Source organism: Eschscholzia californica, unplaced genomic scaffold (assembly GCF_041429995.1).
Source record: "Eschscholzia californica isolate CP2 unplaced genomic scaffold, dmEscCali1.0.p SCAF_6, whole genome shotgun sequence".
NCBI lineage: Eukaryota > Viridiplantae > Streptophyta > Magnoliopsida > Ranunculales > Papaveraceae > Eschscholzia > Eschscholzia californica.
The window spans coordinates 8,755,768-8,773,575 of record NW_028238483.1 but is presented as its reverse complement, the minus strand read 5'-3'; the positions used below and the strand labels follow the sequence as shown (position 1 = coordinate 8,773,575).

The following is a 17,808-nucleotide window of genomic DNA, read 5'->3' as shown; positions in this document are numbered from 1 at the left end:
AGTAAATCAATTTGATGCTCAATACCCCTGCTTGGAGGTAAACCGGGTGGTAACTCTTTAGGGAAAACGTCACTGAACTCGTCTATCAATTTCTGCATCAATGGATGGGAAATCACTTCAGCTCATTTATTCTTTTCAACCACCAGCAAAGCAAAGACCTTCTTGCCCTTACCCATCTTCTTCATGATTTTAGTCTCACCCAAAAACATGTTCTCCTTGCATTTCTCTGTTGCAGACTTAGCACACACATTAGGTGATAATAGTGCCAATGTGATATGTTTCTTATCCTTATGAAAAGAATAAGTGTTCTTGTAATTATCATGCACAACTCTTCTATCAAACTCCCATGGTCTGCCAAGCAATAGATGACAAGCATCCATTGGAATAACATCACATATCACCTCATCATGGTAGTTCTTCCCAATAGAAAAGGAAATCACAACCTGTTTAGACACCTGCAATTGCTCCCATCAGTCAACCACTTCAGCTTATAAGGATGTTGATGCTTTGTAGTTGGCAAACTCAGCTTCTCCACAAGTGTACCAGATGCTAAGTTAGTATAACTCTCACTGTCGATAATCACACTACAGATTCTTCCTTTAATCGTGCGACGAGTCAAGAAAATGGTTTCTCGTTGTTCTTCTTCTGTAATCGGAACAAGTGTAAAACCCTTTGGATCATCAATAGTTCTCCATGATCATGTTGTTCAATGATCTCATCATCGTCTTCAGGAACTTTCTGATCAACAGCTTCTAAATCATGAGAATTTTGTTCTAGTTCTTCTTCAATCTCCTCAATATCTTGAATGGTCATAACTCTTCGATTAGGACATTCCGCCTGAAAATGCCCAATCCTTGGCACTTAATGTACTTCTTCTTCAACTTCCCGTCCAAAGGTCTTGCTGAATTCTAAATTTTTGGCTTTTTGGTGATGCTACTAACATCACCTTTTGTAGCTCCTTTTGGAATCAAAGAAGAAACTGGATTGTAGGATCTGGTGTATAGCTTTTTGCTTGTTTTGATATGGTTCTCCACCTTGATAGCAAGCTTCTTTACGTCATTAAGAGTCCAGAAAGGTTGCATCTCTATCTGAAATTTCATCATTCAAACCATGTATAAAGCGTACAATAGTCCTCTCTTGTGGTTCTTGAATATCACATCGTAATTGCAGAAGATCAAACTCCCTTGTATATTCTTGTACAGTCTTCTTCTCTTGCTGAAAGTGTGTAAGCTTTAGGTACAAATCTTGCTTGTAATCACCGGGTAAAAATCTCCTCTAAGTCGTTTTAACTTCTCCCAAGACTTGTTTCTAGTCCTTCCTTCTCTTAAACGTTGCGACTTAAGAATATCCCACCAAAGGCTAGCATAACCCTTCAGCCTTAATGTTGCTATTTTATACTTCTTCTCATCGTATGTATTAAACTCAAATGCCCTTTTCATTGATCTTAACCAATCTCGAAAGTCATCCGGATTTAGATTACCTTCAAAATAAGGAAAATCAACTTTGAATTCTTCTTGACGATGTTGTTGTTGTGGACGATTATTTCTTCTCCTCTCCCACGTTCAAACCTGACACTAGGATCAAAATCAGAATCAAGAGAAACACGTTCTCCTTCATTAGAAGATGAAGAATCATCATCGACTCTTTGTCTCCTTGTCGACGCTTGCACGTTCATACCATTAAAAGCCTGAACCATCTGCTGCATTTGCTGCCTCATTTCCTCAATTTCTCGACAAATACGCTCAGCGTGTGCTTGGTCGAGAGTCAATCCTCTTGGAAAATCCATAATAGCAAAACAGAGTATATAGTAACTTCACTCCACCAACCTGAATTATAGCTCTGATACCACTTGATGCGTTTTTACCGGAAGCATGAGTACAGAGTGAATGTAATGGTCGTAACAGAACAGATAGGAAGATACGGATCACCACACTTTGATAAAGTTTCCACCACAAAGTGCTAAAGAAACTGGTTGAGCTAACACCACACCTGGATAAAGTTTCCACGACCAGATGATAAAGACGCTCGAAATCCACCACCAATGGCTCTTCCAAAACTAGAGGATAAAGGAAATGATCTAAACAGATCCAAAGTCACAAAAGACTCTATGATTTCTCAAATTCGTTTTTTGATTTTTCCATTGATAATAAGCCTCATTATATAGAGGAGAATACATTCCAAGAGAAATAAAAGCTAGTCTACATGCATAGAAACTAGATATACTGGAAACTATTGTCACACGCCCCCTCACGTGTGGCGTGGTTAGCCTAACACGTGTTTCTTTTTTTCTCGGGTGGCATGGAGCACGTGTGGCTTTTAAGCCTATCACGTGTGGGCCTAGCTCTGATACCATGTTAAATTTTTGGTCATCCAACTCAAAACCAATTGGCAATGAGTGGAGAGGACCTATGCATTATATTCTTGGTTGCTAGTTACCCCTTCTCCCATGCGAGACTTTAATGCATGAATGTAGAAATACTAGACTTTAATGTAGATTAATAAAAAACGAAAATGAATCTTCAAGTCTTCGAGAACCGTCTTTAAAGACCATATTTAGCCATTTGATTGGTCCAACTTCAGTAAAGTAACGCTCAACTCATTGGTAGGCGTGTTTGCGTATTCCAGCACTGTTTGCTCTAGCTCTGATTGTGCTAGCCCTGGCTGATCTAACAATGGTGCTCCCGCGTCACACTTATATGCCCCAACTCAGTAATCTAACCTTTGTTTTGAGTCAACTATGAAGTGTAATCAACGTAACGAAGCAATGTCTTGGAATACAACCCGTAAACGAGACCTGAGCCACCCATGTGGGTGACTGAGCCCGTGCCCGTAAAGCTTCGTGGGTGCCCTTTACCTAATCTCTCCATAAGTAGTCGGAACCCACACTACTTTGTCTTTTTCATTAGGGTCTACATCAATGGTTAAAGCTTCGGCAGCTATGTCTCTTAACATGTCGTCTATGTGAGCGGGAAAACTCAAGCTCGACTGATCAAGAAAAACTGCAACCTTCACCTGTTGGTTTAACTAGGGGTCATACAGGATACTATTATCTAATAATGCATATAGGATTCCACATGGGTGCCACACATCCGTCCAGAATTTAGTCTTCTTCCCGTTTCCGAGTTGTGTAACTAGCAAAGTCTTCACTGTGTCTCTACTCCCTATTATCCGGCGCCAGCACCATGAGCTGTCTTGAGGTGCCTTTCATAGTCCAAAAATTTTGATTTTCCACTGGGATTTTTTTAATGTTTCAATAAAGACTAATAAATACCCAAAACTTTATCCATTCACACCAAGAATCTTGTCTGATTGTATTTTCCTTAAAAGAAGTGATTATAGTGTCAAATTCCAAGGTGTTGGATGGATGCTCACAGTAGCATTGATCGAAGGAATTATTTAGCATATATCAAACTCATGACCCTCAAAATGTTATGGTACTGATCAAAGGTTTTAAACCTAGAAGAGATGTCTCAGTACCAAGAATCAAGATAGGAACCCAAGACCTCAACCTGCCTCCAAATAGTACCCCTTCTCCAAATCGGTCTATATTGTGGTTTTTTACTAGTGAGAAATACAGATACACAAGGACATTACTAACTGATCGTTGGAAATACAAAGTTAACCAAATACAAGTTCATGAATACCTTCCCAAAGGGCAGAAACTATACAAAGTTGTTGAATAATAACAAGTATTCCTTTTGCCCCAGTGGGTGTAAAGTTGGTAGCCCAAGACTTGCATAAACCATTAGAGTTGCTTGCATTCCTGTCATAATACCTTATCATTATACACTTCCTTTCAGTAATGTTCTTTATTGGAATCAATTTTCAAAGAATATCTAAGTAGATAAAGTACCAGCTACTAAGAGATCTTGCAAGCAATACCTCATGAAAACTAATTAGAATTGCAGAAGGAGGTGCTACAAGTTCAAGAACATTTTAGCCCCAAAGTTTCAATTTGATTCATATGATACTTCATTCAGTGTGGTTAAGGAGGCTTAACCTTTGGTCCCCGTCTTTACCTCAAATGATAGAACGAGCTATGGATGTTGAAGTTTTCAATTTTGATGGCCCATTTTATCAATCCACGTCACTTGGGCATGCTGAAAGCCATTCTCTAAAGCACACATCCACCGAGCTAGCTGATATTTGGGTAACCCTCGATGTAAAATTGGCACAAGTGGCTCAGTCAAATCTGCTTTTGAGAATCTTTTTGGATAACTATAACGAAGTCGAAACCATTAAAGACTTAACGAAGATGAAAAAGGAAGTTGGAAAGAAGGTAAGGAGAAACCTAAAACTTCAAGTATATATATTTTATTGTGTACCATTGATCAAACTTTGACTTTAGTTACGTGACCTTCATTTAAACAAATTTATTGTACAAAACACAATGTGTTTACTGACTTGGACAAACCCCAACATAAATCATTTTTATATTTTCTGTTTTATCTCAAATTTGGACCATTTAATCTATTACCTACCTTAGAAAAAAATGTAGTTCACCCTCTCACTAAATCTATTATACAAAGGGAAATTAGATTAAATAACCAATTCCAATCTGACTTTGGCTAAATGACCTAAGTTTGGTGGAAACTGTCCAAATAACCTATCTTGAGATTTTTGTTCCTATAATTACCCTTTTATAAATTTGAGTGACTGAAAATCTAAACTTTCATTCTTTATTTCCATGTTCAAAACTGAGCAACTCCCTCACTTTCAATCTAAGCTTCACATTTCTTCCTCCCCTATTCTAACTTTTCCACCGAAAATACAATGATTGGCTCTCAATCTCTTTTCATCTTCTGTCATTTCACTTGCCTAGGGTAATCTACTTGCAATCAATTGGAATAATACCTATCTCATTAATATTTCATGGTTTTTCTTCATCGATTGACTCGAAAATCACTAAGGTTTGTCAACACACACGCGTACACACAATAAAATTAGGTTGAGTGGGTCCAACAATCAATTGGAACACTCCATGATGACATGTAACTTGATAAAACAAAGTTGTGTGACTTGTGTCATTCCTGTGAGTTTAATAAATCTCTATCAAAGTACTGATTTCTTACACCTGCATGTTTTCATCTTCTTTAGGGTTTGTTAGGGTTTCGTCCTGGCTAGGATTTTTCAGTTGAGTGGGGTATTATTCCTCTTTGTTAGGTTCTTACCTTACTTCATCTTCACAATTATTTTGTTTTATCAAATGTTGCTTGTCAATTCTATACGTTGATTTTTTTTCCTTTGGGGGGCAAATCGAACTGCCGGACACTTATGGGGGCCAAAACAGTGAGGTGGTCACAAATTGGGGGCCAAAACGGAATCGACCCATAGCTTTAACTTATTATTATGTATTAGTTTATTTTGTTTTACAATGTTCTTCATATGTTTTTTAATGGTCCTCAATGACTACCATATTCTTATGTATTGGTTGTTAGTATTCTGCAATGCCAAACAAGTGTTTGTCAATAGTCCTCAACGTATTGGTGTTATATATGGCCGCTGCTTTGGGGAATAAAGAAAAATCTCTAGAGCATAAAGAATTTGGTCAAAACAGTTTGACTTAGGAGGGCATATTTGTTTTGAGACCAAAATTTTTCTTTCCCGATTATTACTTCGTAATCTTCATGGTTTTCTCTCTTTCTCTCCTCATCCTCTTGAAGCGGATCAAACAGTATAAAGAGAAAGAAGTCGAAGGAAGTATCTTCATCAAAATCTATAATAGCTACTACTATTTAGAAAAAAAAATTATCATCTTTTGTTGTGGAGATGAAGTTTTTCCAACACCCATAACAATTCCAGATCGATTAGATAACTTCCCAACTCCATTAACTAGGTCTCTGAGAACTAACAAAGAAAGAAGCAAAAACATATGAAGTCCTCGACGTCGATTAAGTCCTCTGTTCATCGGAAAATCAATAACGAAACCCTAGATCCCTTCTTCATCTCACTTGTTTTGGGCAAGCTTGAGCGTCCATTAATACTTCTTCCACTACCACCACCAGAAAAGGTCGCGAGAAATGGTGGATCGGAAAGGTCTAGAAAAGAGTCGAAGATGGTAAAGGAATGAGGTTTGGATTGTTCTCATATTTCTGATGAGAAGAAATCGGTAGTGGATGCTTGTAATGTTGATTTCTTAAAACAAGTTGTTAAAGAAAGTTGTGTTGATGTAAAGAAGATGGAAATGAGATATTTGGTGTTTATGCTAGGGTTTTTTTGTTGCTTGTGATGAATCTAGGTGATGTTAATTAGGATTTTCTATTGTGATTGAGGATGATGAATTTTGTGATGCTAATTAGGGTTTTGTTTTAATCTTTTTGATGACCTTCATTTGGGAAGCTATCGTCTGTGGTGAATCAATGTACATCTGCAGATTTTGATCATTGGTCTCCCGTGCTGAAGGTATGTCTTTGTGATTTGTAATCAATTCTTATGGTATTGCAGTTTAGTTGAATCCCTTGAATGATCATGCTTCAAAAATCTTCTAGTCTTTATAAATTAGTTTACTGCACTTATAGAGAGAGAACGAGCAAAAATGACAGATAGAGGGAGAGAGATGAAGAGGGTAGGAGCGACAAGGTCAGAAGGATGGAGAAAGAAAGAGAGAAAAATAGATAATGAAGAGGTGATCAATGGAAATAGCGGCTGGGGTAAAGATGTGGTGGTGGAGGAGAGGTAAAGATGAAGATTAGGACGCTAAAAACAATCAAGTGATTGTTTGGACTAGAAAATAAATATGCCCCCTAAGTCAATCTCGATTGACTAAGTCTTTATTTCCCAGAGATTTTTCTTTATGCCCCAAAGAATCCACCTTATATATATAGCTTGTGAATGTATGTCTTATTTGTTGATGTTTGACATTGTTTTTCTTGTGTTCGTTAATAGTCTACGATTATAAAATCCACCATTTTCCTATTGCTACGAAATTAGTTCGATTTTTAGAGGTACATATTGTTTTTACGTATTGTCAAGGTTGGTAGTACTTTTAATGTGCGCAAATATTGAATTTATCTTTGTTTGGTAGGGTAATTCGTAATGGAATCTGTGAACATTTGGTTAGTCCATGGTAGTATATTTGAAAATGTGAATATTAATGATATATATCTACATATATTGGTGGTAAACAAGTCGGAATAGTTATATCATACGGGACAACATTTAGAAAACTTCATGAAGTTGTTAATGAAATAGTATGTGAAGATTGGAAGCCTTGTTTGGCAAAATTATGTTTTATGGTTGCTAGGATAATTCAAATTACCTCACCTATGGAAATTCCGGTTGAACGTGACATCAAATTTCTTGGTCTCTTGCGAATGGCAATTTCTCCAAGTGTAATGCATTGTTCATTACTGTTTAAGGTGGTTCACGCCATCCAATTGCAAAAATGAATATTGTATCCTTAAAGAAGTTCCCCTAAGAGAACAATGTGTTCGATAGATTTGAATGTTCCATATGCTAGTTAGCTGATTACGTCACCAAACAGAACAGTTGAGGAGAAACCAATTATCTAAGAAAGTGTTGATTTAGGTAAGAAAGAACAGAAACAAGAGTTAATGCATGATCATTGTTATGTCGATCAAGATGATTATACGGTAGATTTAAGTTGTTCTGGTAGTAAGGAAGAGCAAGTTACACGCATATGTAATGAGTTAGGTTGGAAAACATAGAAAGAAGATGATTTGTTTGGTTTGAGTTATTCTTAGATTTGGGAATATTCTGATGAAGTTAATTTGGAATTGGGTCACGTGACCCAATTTCCCTTACACAACCCCATGAGAAATTATAAGCATCCAATTCTCCATCATTATATCTCAACCCTTGAATCTCAACGCCATCTTAAAATCAATTGAAGGAGAGATTAGTGACCAATTAATATTATACTAATGACTATTTACATAACCCTTCAATTTAACGTAATAAGATTTCAATCCTACGACCAAAACACACTCAACGAAACCGTCGTCTCTTCATCTTCCTCCAATGGGGAAATCTTATAATATAATCTTTGTTGATGAAGAGGAGTATTTATCAATCATGACCGTCCAATTCATAAAATTCCAATGCCAACCCTTTAAGCTTTAACCTCTTGATCTCCATAACTTCTCAAAGATTAATTATTTTTAGGTTATGTTTTGTTATGAAAACATAACCTTTAGATCTCAATCCTTCTTTTCTCTTTAATTCATAATCTTTGAGATCCCCCTGATAACTTCTTTCTCTCTATAAATTCTCAAGGGTTAATTGTTCTTTAGTTATAAAAAAACAAGATTAATGGATTTTATCTCATATTTCCCTCTATATATACTTTCCTTCCGCAACCTTTCTTCCTCACACCTTTTTCCCTATCTTTCTCATTACAATTTCTCCTTTGTTAGTAACAGAATTGCTCTCGACAACAAGTGGTTCTTCTCTTTGTCCTATTAATTCTTTTCGTAGCTACTACAAAAGAAAAATTAGTTAGAGATATGCTAAAAGCAATATCTGCTAGGAGTTTGTCTACAAATCTACTTAGTTTAAGATGGGATTTTCTTTGTTCAATTTTGATTGTAGATGCCTCGTAGCCTCTTCAGTAGTAGAGGTACCAAATTCTGATTTAGAGAGACCAATGACACAAATTTTATAATTCAAAATTAAATTTTCACAATTAATTTGTATTAGTTTTCCTTAATGTTGTTATTGATGAACCAAAAAATTGTCATCAGTTGACTAAGGTCAATGAGTCAAGAAAATACCGAAAGCATGCGGGTTGATCCGTGTCAAGTCAACAGGGACGTTGATCCGAAGGAGACCTGCTACTAAAGCTCGGAATAGGGGGGTCGGTACGATTATCCTAGGCGCCTAAAGCCCTCCCTGACTCAAATACTACCAGTCTTGTTCTGGGATTAATGAGAAGCGTAGGGAATATGTGTAAGCAAGGCCTATACCTTAGTCCCGAATTATAGAGGGTAAAAGCGAGCCTCACGCATACCGACTCAATACCGGATCTATTCAAAGATCCCAGTCGGTGAAGATCTTAAATATTTAACCAACTTGGGCTTCAAGAGTCTTAAAATGAGGAAACATCTCCTAGAAGATCTATTAAACTCGGAAACATATCTACCAAGGATCCTAAAAATAAGAATTCCTACATATCAAAGATACGGGATAACCTCAAGATGGAAATCCTAATAGTAGTTTCCATCCAACAAGGTGGATCTTAACCGCCTCAATTACGCCGCCTAACAATAGTCAGCCAAAACAACATATAAAAGTTAACAAAATCACCTTTGACAAGGTATGAACGCCACAGTTCACTCAATACTCAATTGTTTTAGCTGCAAGGGCAATGTGACTGTGTTGAGCGTTGGAGAGGTTTGTCAACTCCTTGCAGGTTTTCCCCTAGGTTCAAAGGAACAGGAGCGTAAGCAAGACTGATTATAGCGGGATCCAGCATCACAGATTCGTTACTCTAACTGATACGAGATTGACAAATTTTGAGATTAGCGAATTGGCACTAGAAGGAGAGCTGACTCAAGCAAAAATCATCGTTCGGTAACTCAATTCTCAACTCTGTTCCTTCCGGAATCACCTTTAACCCTTTTCTTCAAGATTATTTCAAAAAGTCAGAATGTCTTCTCAAACATACACAATAAATGGGGTAGAACGTCCCGGAGTCGGAGAGTTCGTTGTAGAGGTTGAACGCCTCAAAATCGAAAAACTGCGAAGCGCTGGAAACAACGGAAGTTGCAGGAAAGCCTCTTGAAGGCATAAAAAGAGGCGACTAATGATACAAAATGACCATCAATTGACTAAGGTCAATGAGTCAAGAGAAGACCAAAATCCTGTGGGTCAACACGCGTCATATCAGCAAGGGAGGATGAATCCGAAGGAAGACCCCAAACTCAAGCCCAAAACTGGGGGGTCGGTACGATTGTCTTACGCCTAAGCCTGCCCTGACTCAAATACAACCAGGTCTCTCTTGGGATTCGAGAGAAGGCTAGGGGGTCCACGTAAGTAAGGCCGGTACCTTAAGCCCTAAATATGGGAAGATAGAAGCACGACAAACGCTTACTGACTTAATCATGAATCTAACCAAAGATCCCAGTTGGTGAAGATCTTAACTATTTGCGTGGCTTAGGCTTCAAGAGTTTCAAAAGGAGAAAACATCTCCTAGACCCAGAAAGATATCTATAGATGATCCTTAAAAAGAGGAACTCCTACATCTCTTAACTTCCAAAGAGTAGTCCTAATACAACATGGTGGATCTCAACCGCCTCATCATCACCTTATATTGACAGTCGATCCAAAGCAGCCAAGAAAAGAGCATCAAATCACCTCGAATCGTAGAAGGAATTAACGGAGCAGAATCAATCAATCAGACGTGATCCAGCATCAACTCATCTTTTTTCTGACTAATAACCAGATTGACAAATTTTGACATCAACAGCTCCTAGATATGATTTACCCAACCTAAGCCCTAATCTAGCTAGAGACTTGAACCACGACATACTAACTCGATCTCTCCGAGATCAAATAAACTAAACGGTACTATTTGACGTGGAAGATCAGAAACAACCAACTATCCACTTTTCATATACAAATTGTTACATGGCAGAGGATTCGTTATTGTCAGAAGATACACACTCGTCAAATATTATCATCCAAACAACCACCCACACGTGGCTATCATCAAGACCGATGTCTTATCACCGCATCATCTCAACCTTGTGTTGCCACAACTCATCCAAACCTATATAAGTATATCAGGTTTTCCCTATAATGGGATGGAAGGTCACATTTTAACTTCAGACATTGAATTCTTTGGGGGTATTTAGTGTTTGGGTCAAGGATAAGTACCGTCATTAGCGTTTAGGTCACAAGTTTGTCCGTTATAGCCTTTGGGTCACGGACTAACAGTTGACCGCGTTGACCGTCGACGAAAACTAACTACCGTTTCAATTCACCCGAAATTACTGTTTTACCCTAACTCTTAAATATAAATTACCGAATAACCTAACCTAATTCCGTTAGCTTGACGGAATGAATCCGACGGCCTGGATTCGTTCTGAATGGACGGTCAGATTCAAAACAAAAAATGGTGGGTTTGTTTAATCTATTTCCCGCGACAGAATTGGGGATTTTCTAAATTCCTAGGGTTTGTGCGATTTCACTCGATTTTAGTGTTTGGGGGTTTAGGGTTCTTGCGATTAGGTCAATTTCCGGCTGGTTACATGTTCGTGCGAGCTTCTCTGTTTACTTCGAAGACAAATCTCTAGGGTTTACAAGGCAGTAAGGTAAGTGTTCATCGATTTTCATGTGAATTTTTGACCTAATTTCTATTTAGAACTGTTCCAAAATTTCGAACTTTACCATGTTTACCATGTTTGTAACCTAATTTCCATATGAATGATTAACCTAATTTCTATTTAGATTAACCTAATGATTACCATGTTTGTAATCTAATTTCCAAGATTTCGAACTTTCTCTCTCTGGATGTAGGTTTAGGGTTTAGATTGCTGAAGAGCTTAATGATTAACCTAATGATTACCATGTTTCTAACCTAATTTCAAAATTACTTCTATGTTTGTAACACTTACCTTACTGCCTTGTCTGTCATCCATGTTTGTAACACTTACCATATGGAAAAGGTTTAGTAACTTAGTAATTTTGAAACACTTTCACTGTTTTACCATGTTTGTAACCTAATTTCATAATTACTTCTATGTTTGTAACACTTACCTTACTGCCTTGTAAACCCATTTACCTTACTGTCATCCATGTTTGTAACACTTACCATATGGAAAAGGTTTAGTAACTTAGTAATTTTGAAACACTTTCACTGTTTTCCATGTTTGTAACTTTGAAATTCTGTCACTGTGCTTTTGTATTGTTTATTATGTGTGGTTGTGAATGTGGTTGTAAGTTTCAATGCTTTTGTATTGTTATATCATGAATAACTTTGCAGAAAAATGGTGGGGTCTACCTCAAAAGAAACAGTAAACAATAAGGGTTTGGGTAAACAAACCAAAACAAAGGGCAAGAGCATTGACTATGTGTCTGAGGAAGAGTTAGATTGGCTTCCTATCATAGATTTTGCTAAAAGGTGTGAAGATCAAGTTGCTAGAAGAGGTTCATATACAAATGTGTTAGATAGTGGTGTTGAAGATGATGAAGATGATGGTATTGAACCTGAGGAGGAATACCATTCTGGAAGAAGTAGTGATGGTGAAGAATCTGTTCCCACAGATGCAGATGATGAAGATGAGTACATAGGAGGAGATTCTGATAGAGAAGATTTGTTTAATGCAGACTTTGTGAGTAGATCACAAGATGTGTATGATGAGGGAACACATGGGTTAGGGGACACAGACACAGACACAGACACAGATGAGTTATTCATTGGTATGGAATGGCAGAGTGTGACCCACTGTAGAAATTTTATAAGAGCTTACTCCATCTCAAAGAAGTTTGTGACAGCTCAAGTAAGGAATCACTCAACTCAACAAGAGTATAAGTGTAAAGATAAAGACTGTGAGTGGAGAGTGTATTGTTCTGTACTGCAAGACAAACAAACCTTTAGGCTTAGGACTGGTGTTTTCAAACACACTTGTAAAGGGCTTAGGGATTTAAAAAACCCAATGGCAAACAGCAGGTGGGTGGCAGATAAGATACTTGAAGATCTGAGGGAAAACATTGAGCATAAACCCAAAGACATCAGAAAGATCATCTTGAGAAGGCATCATGTAAGGATCTCATATTGGACAGCTTGGTTGGCTAGGCACAAATGCATGGAGAAGATCTTGGGTAGTTTTGAGGAGTCTTACAAGATGGCACCAGAATGTTGTATGCAGGTACTTCTGTCAAACCCTGGTTCAATAGCCTCCTGTAGCAGAGATGATAGAACTGAGCAGTTCAAAGCTATGTGTATTGCCTATAAAGCAAGTTTAGATGGATTTGTTAGAAGTTGTAGGCCTATTTTAGGTTTAGATGGTTGTTTTTTGAAGGGGAAGTATCAGGGTATGTGTCTTAGCATAATGTCACTTGATGCTAACAATGGTATGTTTCCTATTGCTATTTATATATGCAAGAATGAATGCAAAGAGACATGGACTACATTTCTTATGACTGTAGGTGGTTATCTGAAGCTACATCCAAAACCCCTAACAATCATTTCTGACAGACAAAAGGGTTTGATTGAGTCAGTAAATGATGTGTTTGGTGAGGTGAATCATTTCCACAGATTCTGCTTCAGACATATGTATAAGAACTTTAAGAGATATCACCCTGGTTCAAACCTTGAGACTATTACTTGGTTGGCTGCAAAGACTTATAGCAAAAGTGAGTTCAAGAAACATATGGAAGAGCTAGAGAAGGCAAAGAAAGAAGCAAGGCAATGGATGGACAGAGAACACCCATCTCAATGGGCAAGATCACATTTTGATACAACATCAAAATGTGATCACATTACTAACAACTTCTCAGAGTCTTTCAACTCTTGGATTCTTGAGTCAAGAGCTAAACCAATATGTAAGTTTGTGGATGCATATCAGTGTATGGTAATGAGATTGTTTTATGAGAGGAAAATGAAGGGGGGACAGTGGGATGTGAATGATATGGTTCCTAGAGTGAAGAAGGTTATAAATGCTCATAAGAAAAAGTACCACTTGTATCAGACTGAGCCATCCACAGAGACAAAATGGAAAGTTGATGATTACAAGGAGATGTCATGGAAGGTTGACCTGCAAGAAATGACATGTACTTGTTGTGCTTGGCAAGTGTCTGGAATCCCATGTGTTCATGCTGTAAGGATTTATACCCTTCTACTAGTGTTTATAGCGGAAATATGACATCTAATGTCTACACTAGTATTCCCAGGATCACATGCAAAACTAGTAATTAATCTAATGGAGATAGTAGATTACCTTAATCGCCTTTCCCTCGAACTAGTTGAATTGATTGAAGAAGACCAAGAACTTCAAGTGTAGCTCCTCTACTTGGGACACGAGCAATCAATTTGATCTCCCACCTTGTTGTATAGCTAGCACACCAATGGTGGTTGGAAGAAGAACTCCTTTCTTCTTGACTAGATAGATAGTAATGGGAATTAGCTCACTTTCTCCTCTCTACTTGATGTGGTAGAGTAAGAAAGCTTAGAGAGAAATTCCACCCCTTATTCTCTGCCCTAAGAGTGTTTATATAGAACCCTAATAAGAATCCACCTCCTTTTAGGTTTCCTAAAACACCCTTTAGAATAAGATTTAGGGAAATAGTCGAAAATATCAACTATTGGTATTTTCTCAATTCCCTAAGGAGGAGGTGCCCAAACACCACGAAAATTGGCAGATATAATTTTTATTATATCAAAAACTAACCCTCCAAAATTCAGCCCAATCCGAGTCCTAGAAGTACCCGAACCGGTCTAGGCCCAAAAACCCTGTTTTTGGCCTTTTTGTACTATCTTTGCCTAATTCCTTTTTAGGCCTATGAGATATGTTTATGGGACACTCCCATGATTATATCTCACTCCCACTAGTCATATCCTAGATCAATTTGTCACTCTTATGTGTAACCCGTTGTAGGATCCGATCGAAGTTAGCCGCGAATTACTTCGTAATTCGACGATCGTAGTTGGTCTCTAGCTACAACTCTACGATCCCTAAATCAATCGGACTTGATGATCTTCCACATCAATTGTCCTATCCGACAAATTGTTCGCATTGTCACCTTGGTCGAAGGACATCTCCTTCAACTCCTTCAGACTCCCACTTGGACTTAGAACAAGTGCAATGCCTCGATTCCCGTGTCAATTTAGTATCCCATCTGATACGTCACGTCATTCAGACTTTCTTGATATCCGAGTACAACTGTAAAAGACAAATGATTAACTTTAATCCGTTTGAGCGCGGCCACGCATTTTCAGTTGCTACTCATCAAGTGGCCTTGAGACACTTTGTACCTAATGTGATTAGGGTGACACAATCCATTCTTGCGCTCCCACTTAACTTCATGTCTATCCTGTCCTTCCCAGTATCCGTCTTTATAACCTCCTTTTACGGCGCGGCATTTAACGGAACCAAAGTCGGGCATTCCTTACATAAGATGAGTGGAGCACTCATGTTTTGAGGAATCTCTCCAATTGTCTTTATGAGAAGTATTGACGTTCATCACGAATGATGTACTTCTCATTTGAGGGTTATCCAGTGTATAAACCTTTTACACACCCACGTAGTCGAATAGAATATACTATTCATATATCCCATGAAACTGCGCTATCCCATCGACTCCCGTGCTAGTCTTCGTGAGTCATTGTTGTCCATGCAATGACCTGGACCAGGGATTTTTGATAATAAATATTCCAAGTTCACTTAATAGGGTTTCATTCATCAGATCACGTATCTGACAAACCTATTCGGAACGTTTTATTATCGATGGACTGTCGTTTAAACACTAAACCAAGTTTAGACGACTGGTGAAATAATTCTTATTATTTCTGATAACGAGAGTTGTAAATCTGAGCCTCTTCCTTAAAACTCCTTTTACCCACTCAGTTTTACTTGTCGAGGTTTAAAATTATACCTCATGCCTTAGACTGTGTATGAATCTCATACTATGTCTAAGGTGACAGTTTAGTTTGACTACCGTGGTAGTCGGTTTTAAACTTTGCTTATTATCAATTAATTTGAAGATTACTATCTTCAACCTTGATAATATCTAGTAATCTTTACTAGAGTTAAGGCCTTTAATTCTTTGTGTAGTATTTGCAACAGTTCCCGGCTTAAAACACTTTTAGCCTACTTTCCTTCCATGTCTGGAAGTTTGCTACGATGACATGTTCAACTTTGTACTACTTCATCCTTTAGCCTTCTAGGATGTACTAAGTAGTGTTTCGGTTTTCCAATCCGAATTCGGATGTTTAAATGCTAATCATGTCCAACATGATTGACTTTATGTTTTCGAACATAAATGTCTCTCTCATGAGTGCTAGCTCATCGGTGTCTTTTAGACTCCGAGTTTTGCAACGCCCTCTGTCATGAGTTTTTGGGTCGAAATTCTTTTAGACTTTCCGAGTCTTAGATTTTCTGTTTCGGATCTCAAGTATCTCAGCGTACTGAGTCTCTCTAATCCTATCATCCTTTTGATCTATGCTTATAGATCTTCAGATGCCCAAAATGGCATTTTATCCTTTTGTGTGTGGTCCTTTATTGAGTCAGTTCGTTACTGTTATTCAACACCTTATGTCGTACTCAATCTTTTGTATGTACTCTGCATACGGACCCGGAAGGTTTGTTTACTCCCACTTACCTTCTTGAAACTCGTGATTCAAGATTTTCTTCATTCTCCAGGAATCAAATTTCTCTGATTGCCTTTTGAATCGAAGATTCTAACTCTTGCGTGCTTTTAATCCGTCGATAGATTTCTGAAGCATGCTTGTGGACATAACTTGATTGGAAGAATCTTTATTCTTCTTGTCTCGTTTCGGGAAACACGAATGTTTCCATCCTTCTCAGTTTTCTATTTTGGAAAACCAATTTAGGTCTTTTGTTGACTTAAATTATCAAGCTTCATGTCTTGACGAGATATGGATTCCACGATGACTTTGGCTTCTAGCCAAAATCTAGAGTCAGTTTCCGTTTCTGCGCAGGTCTTTTATCTCTTCAGAAATAACCTTTATTTTCTGTGTCTTTGAGATTTGACCTTTTAGGGCTTTTGAACAACAATTTGGAATTTTCTCAACTACTTTGAGATATTCCTTTAGAGACACTTTCACTTGTTTTGAGAGTTCTCCGGCGAATGACATTCGCTTTTGTGCGGTGGGTTTATAAGATCATATCTTTAACCTTTCCTTTTTCCAAGGAGTCGCAGTTTGTTGCTCTTGGTCGAATTTAATCGACTTGTACAAGTTTCATGATTGTTCTTCATGACCCTCCATGATTTTTCTCATGATCGAATTAAATCGACTTGTACTTTTCTCCCACTTATTCTTTTAATAATTAGTGTTTTCTCCCAGACTACTAGGTGTGCTAATTATTAGAAGAATACTATCATGAGCAATAAACACTTTGTTCTCTTGATTAGTTATGGAAGAAGCCCAAATTTCTTTTAAAAGAAATTGCGTCAGATATTAGCTAGTTTTGTAATGCTTTTACAAGCTTAGCTGTTAGACGGAATTTTGGTAGTTTTGTGAGAAGCTATGTCTAGACTAAATGGATTTTGGAGGATAGAGTTTGATTCGTGTTCTTCATCTTAATCCTTTTGGACACTCCAAATATGGATAGGTTAGAAGTACGTTTGAAGATCAATCTCTGTTTTTGACTCAAGGCTTTCTTTCTTGTCAGTTTGATTCATGTTTTGGTTATAGTGGACTTGTTGTCCTCATCCCTTTCGATTGGGATGAACTTATCTTATAGGTTTTTGACCAAGTTTAGAATCTTTTGGTATAGTTTGTTAAACTTAGAACTTATTAACATCTCAATTTAGAAATAAAATTCTTTATTGATTCTCCATAATACTTAGTACAGAGATGATGTTAAAAAAACTAGAAAAACGATTAATCTAGAATAGTGCCTAAAGTAGACTTCGATCCCTTTCAGCATCCTTAGCAGTCGAGGCTTCTGCTCCCTCTTGGATCTTGTCTTCCTTAGCCAAATACTCAGTTCCCAGCTGCGCCTGTACATTCTCAATGAAAGGGCAATTTTAGGTATTACATACCATAATTTGGGAATTTTACAGTATTTGATAAGTTAACTGTTTATACCTGAATTGGAAGCTACTGTTCCATTCTTTTTGTCCTCCAAGAACTTAGGGCAGTTTCTTTTCCAGTGGCCTATG

General features: G+C 37.6%; 1 protein-coding gene across 1 annotated transcript; it reads left to right on the top strand.

Moving 5' to 3' along the window:
* The first annotated feature begins 11,948 nt into the window (after positions 1 to 11,948).
* On the top strand, positions 11,949 to 13,826 carry LOC147531586 (uncharacterized). Its single transcript, XM_086649754.1, has one exon. The coding sequence runs from the start codon at positions 11,949 to 11,951 to the stop codon at positions 13,824 to 13,826; it is 1,878 nt and encodes a 625-aa protein (XP_086505880.1).
* The last annotated feature ends 3,982 nt before the right edge of the window (positions 13,827 to 17,808 follow it).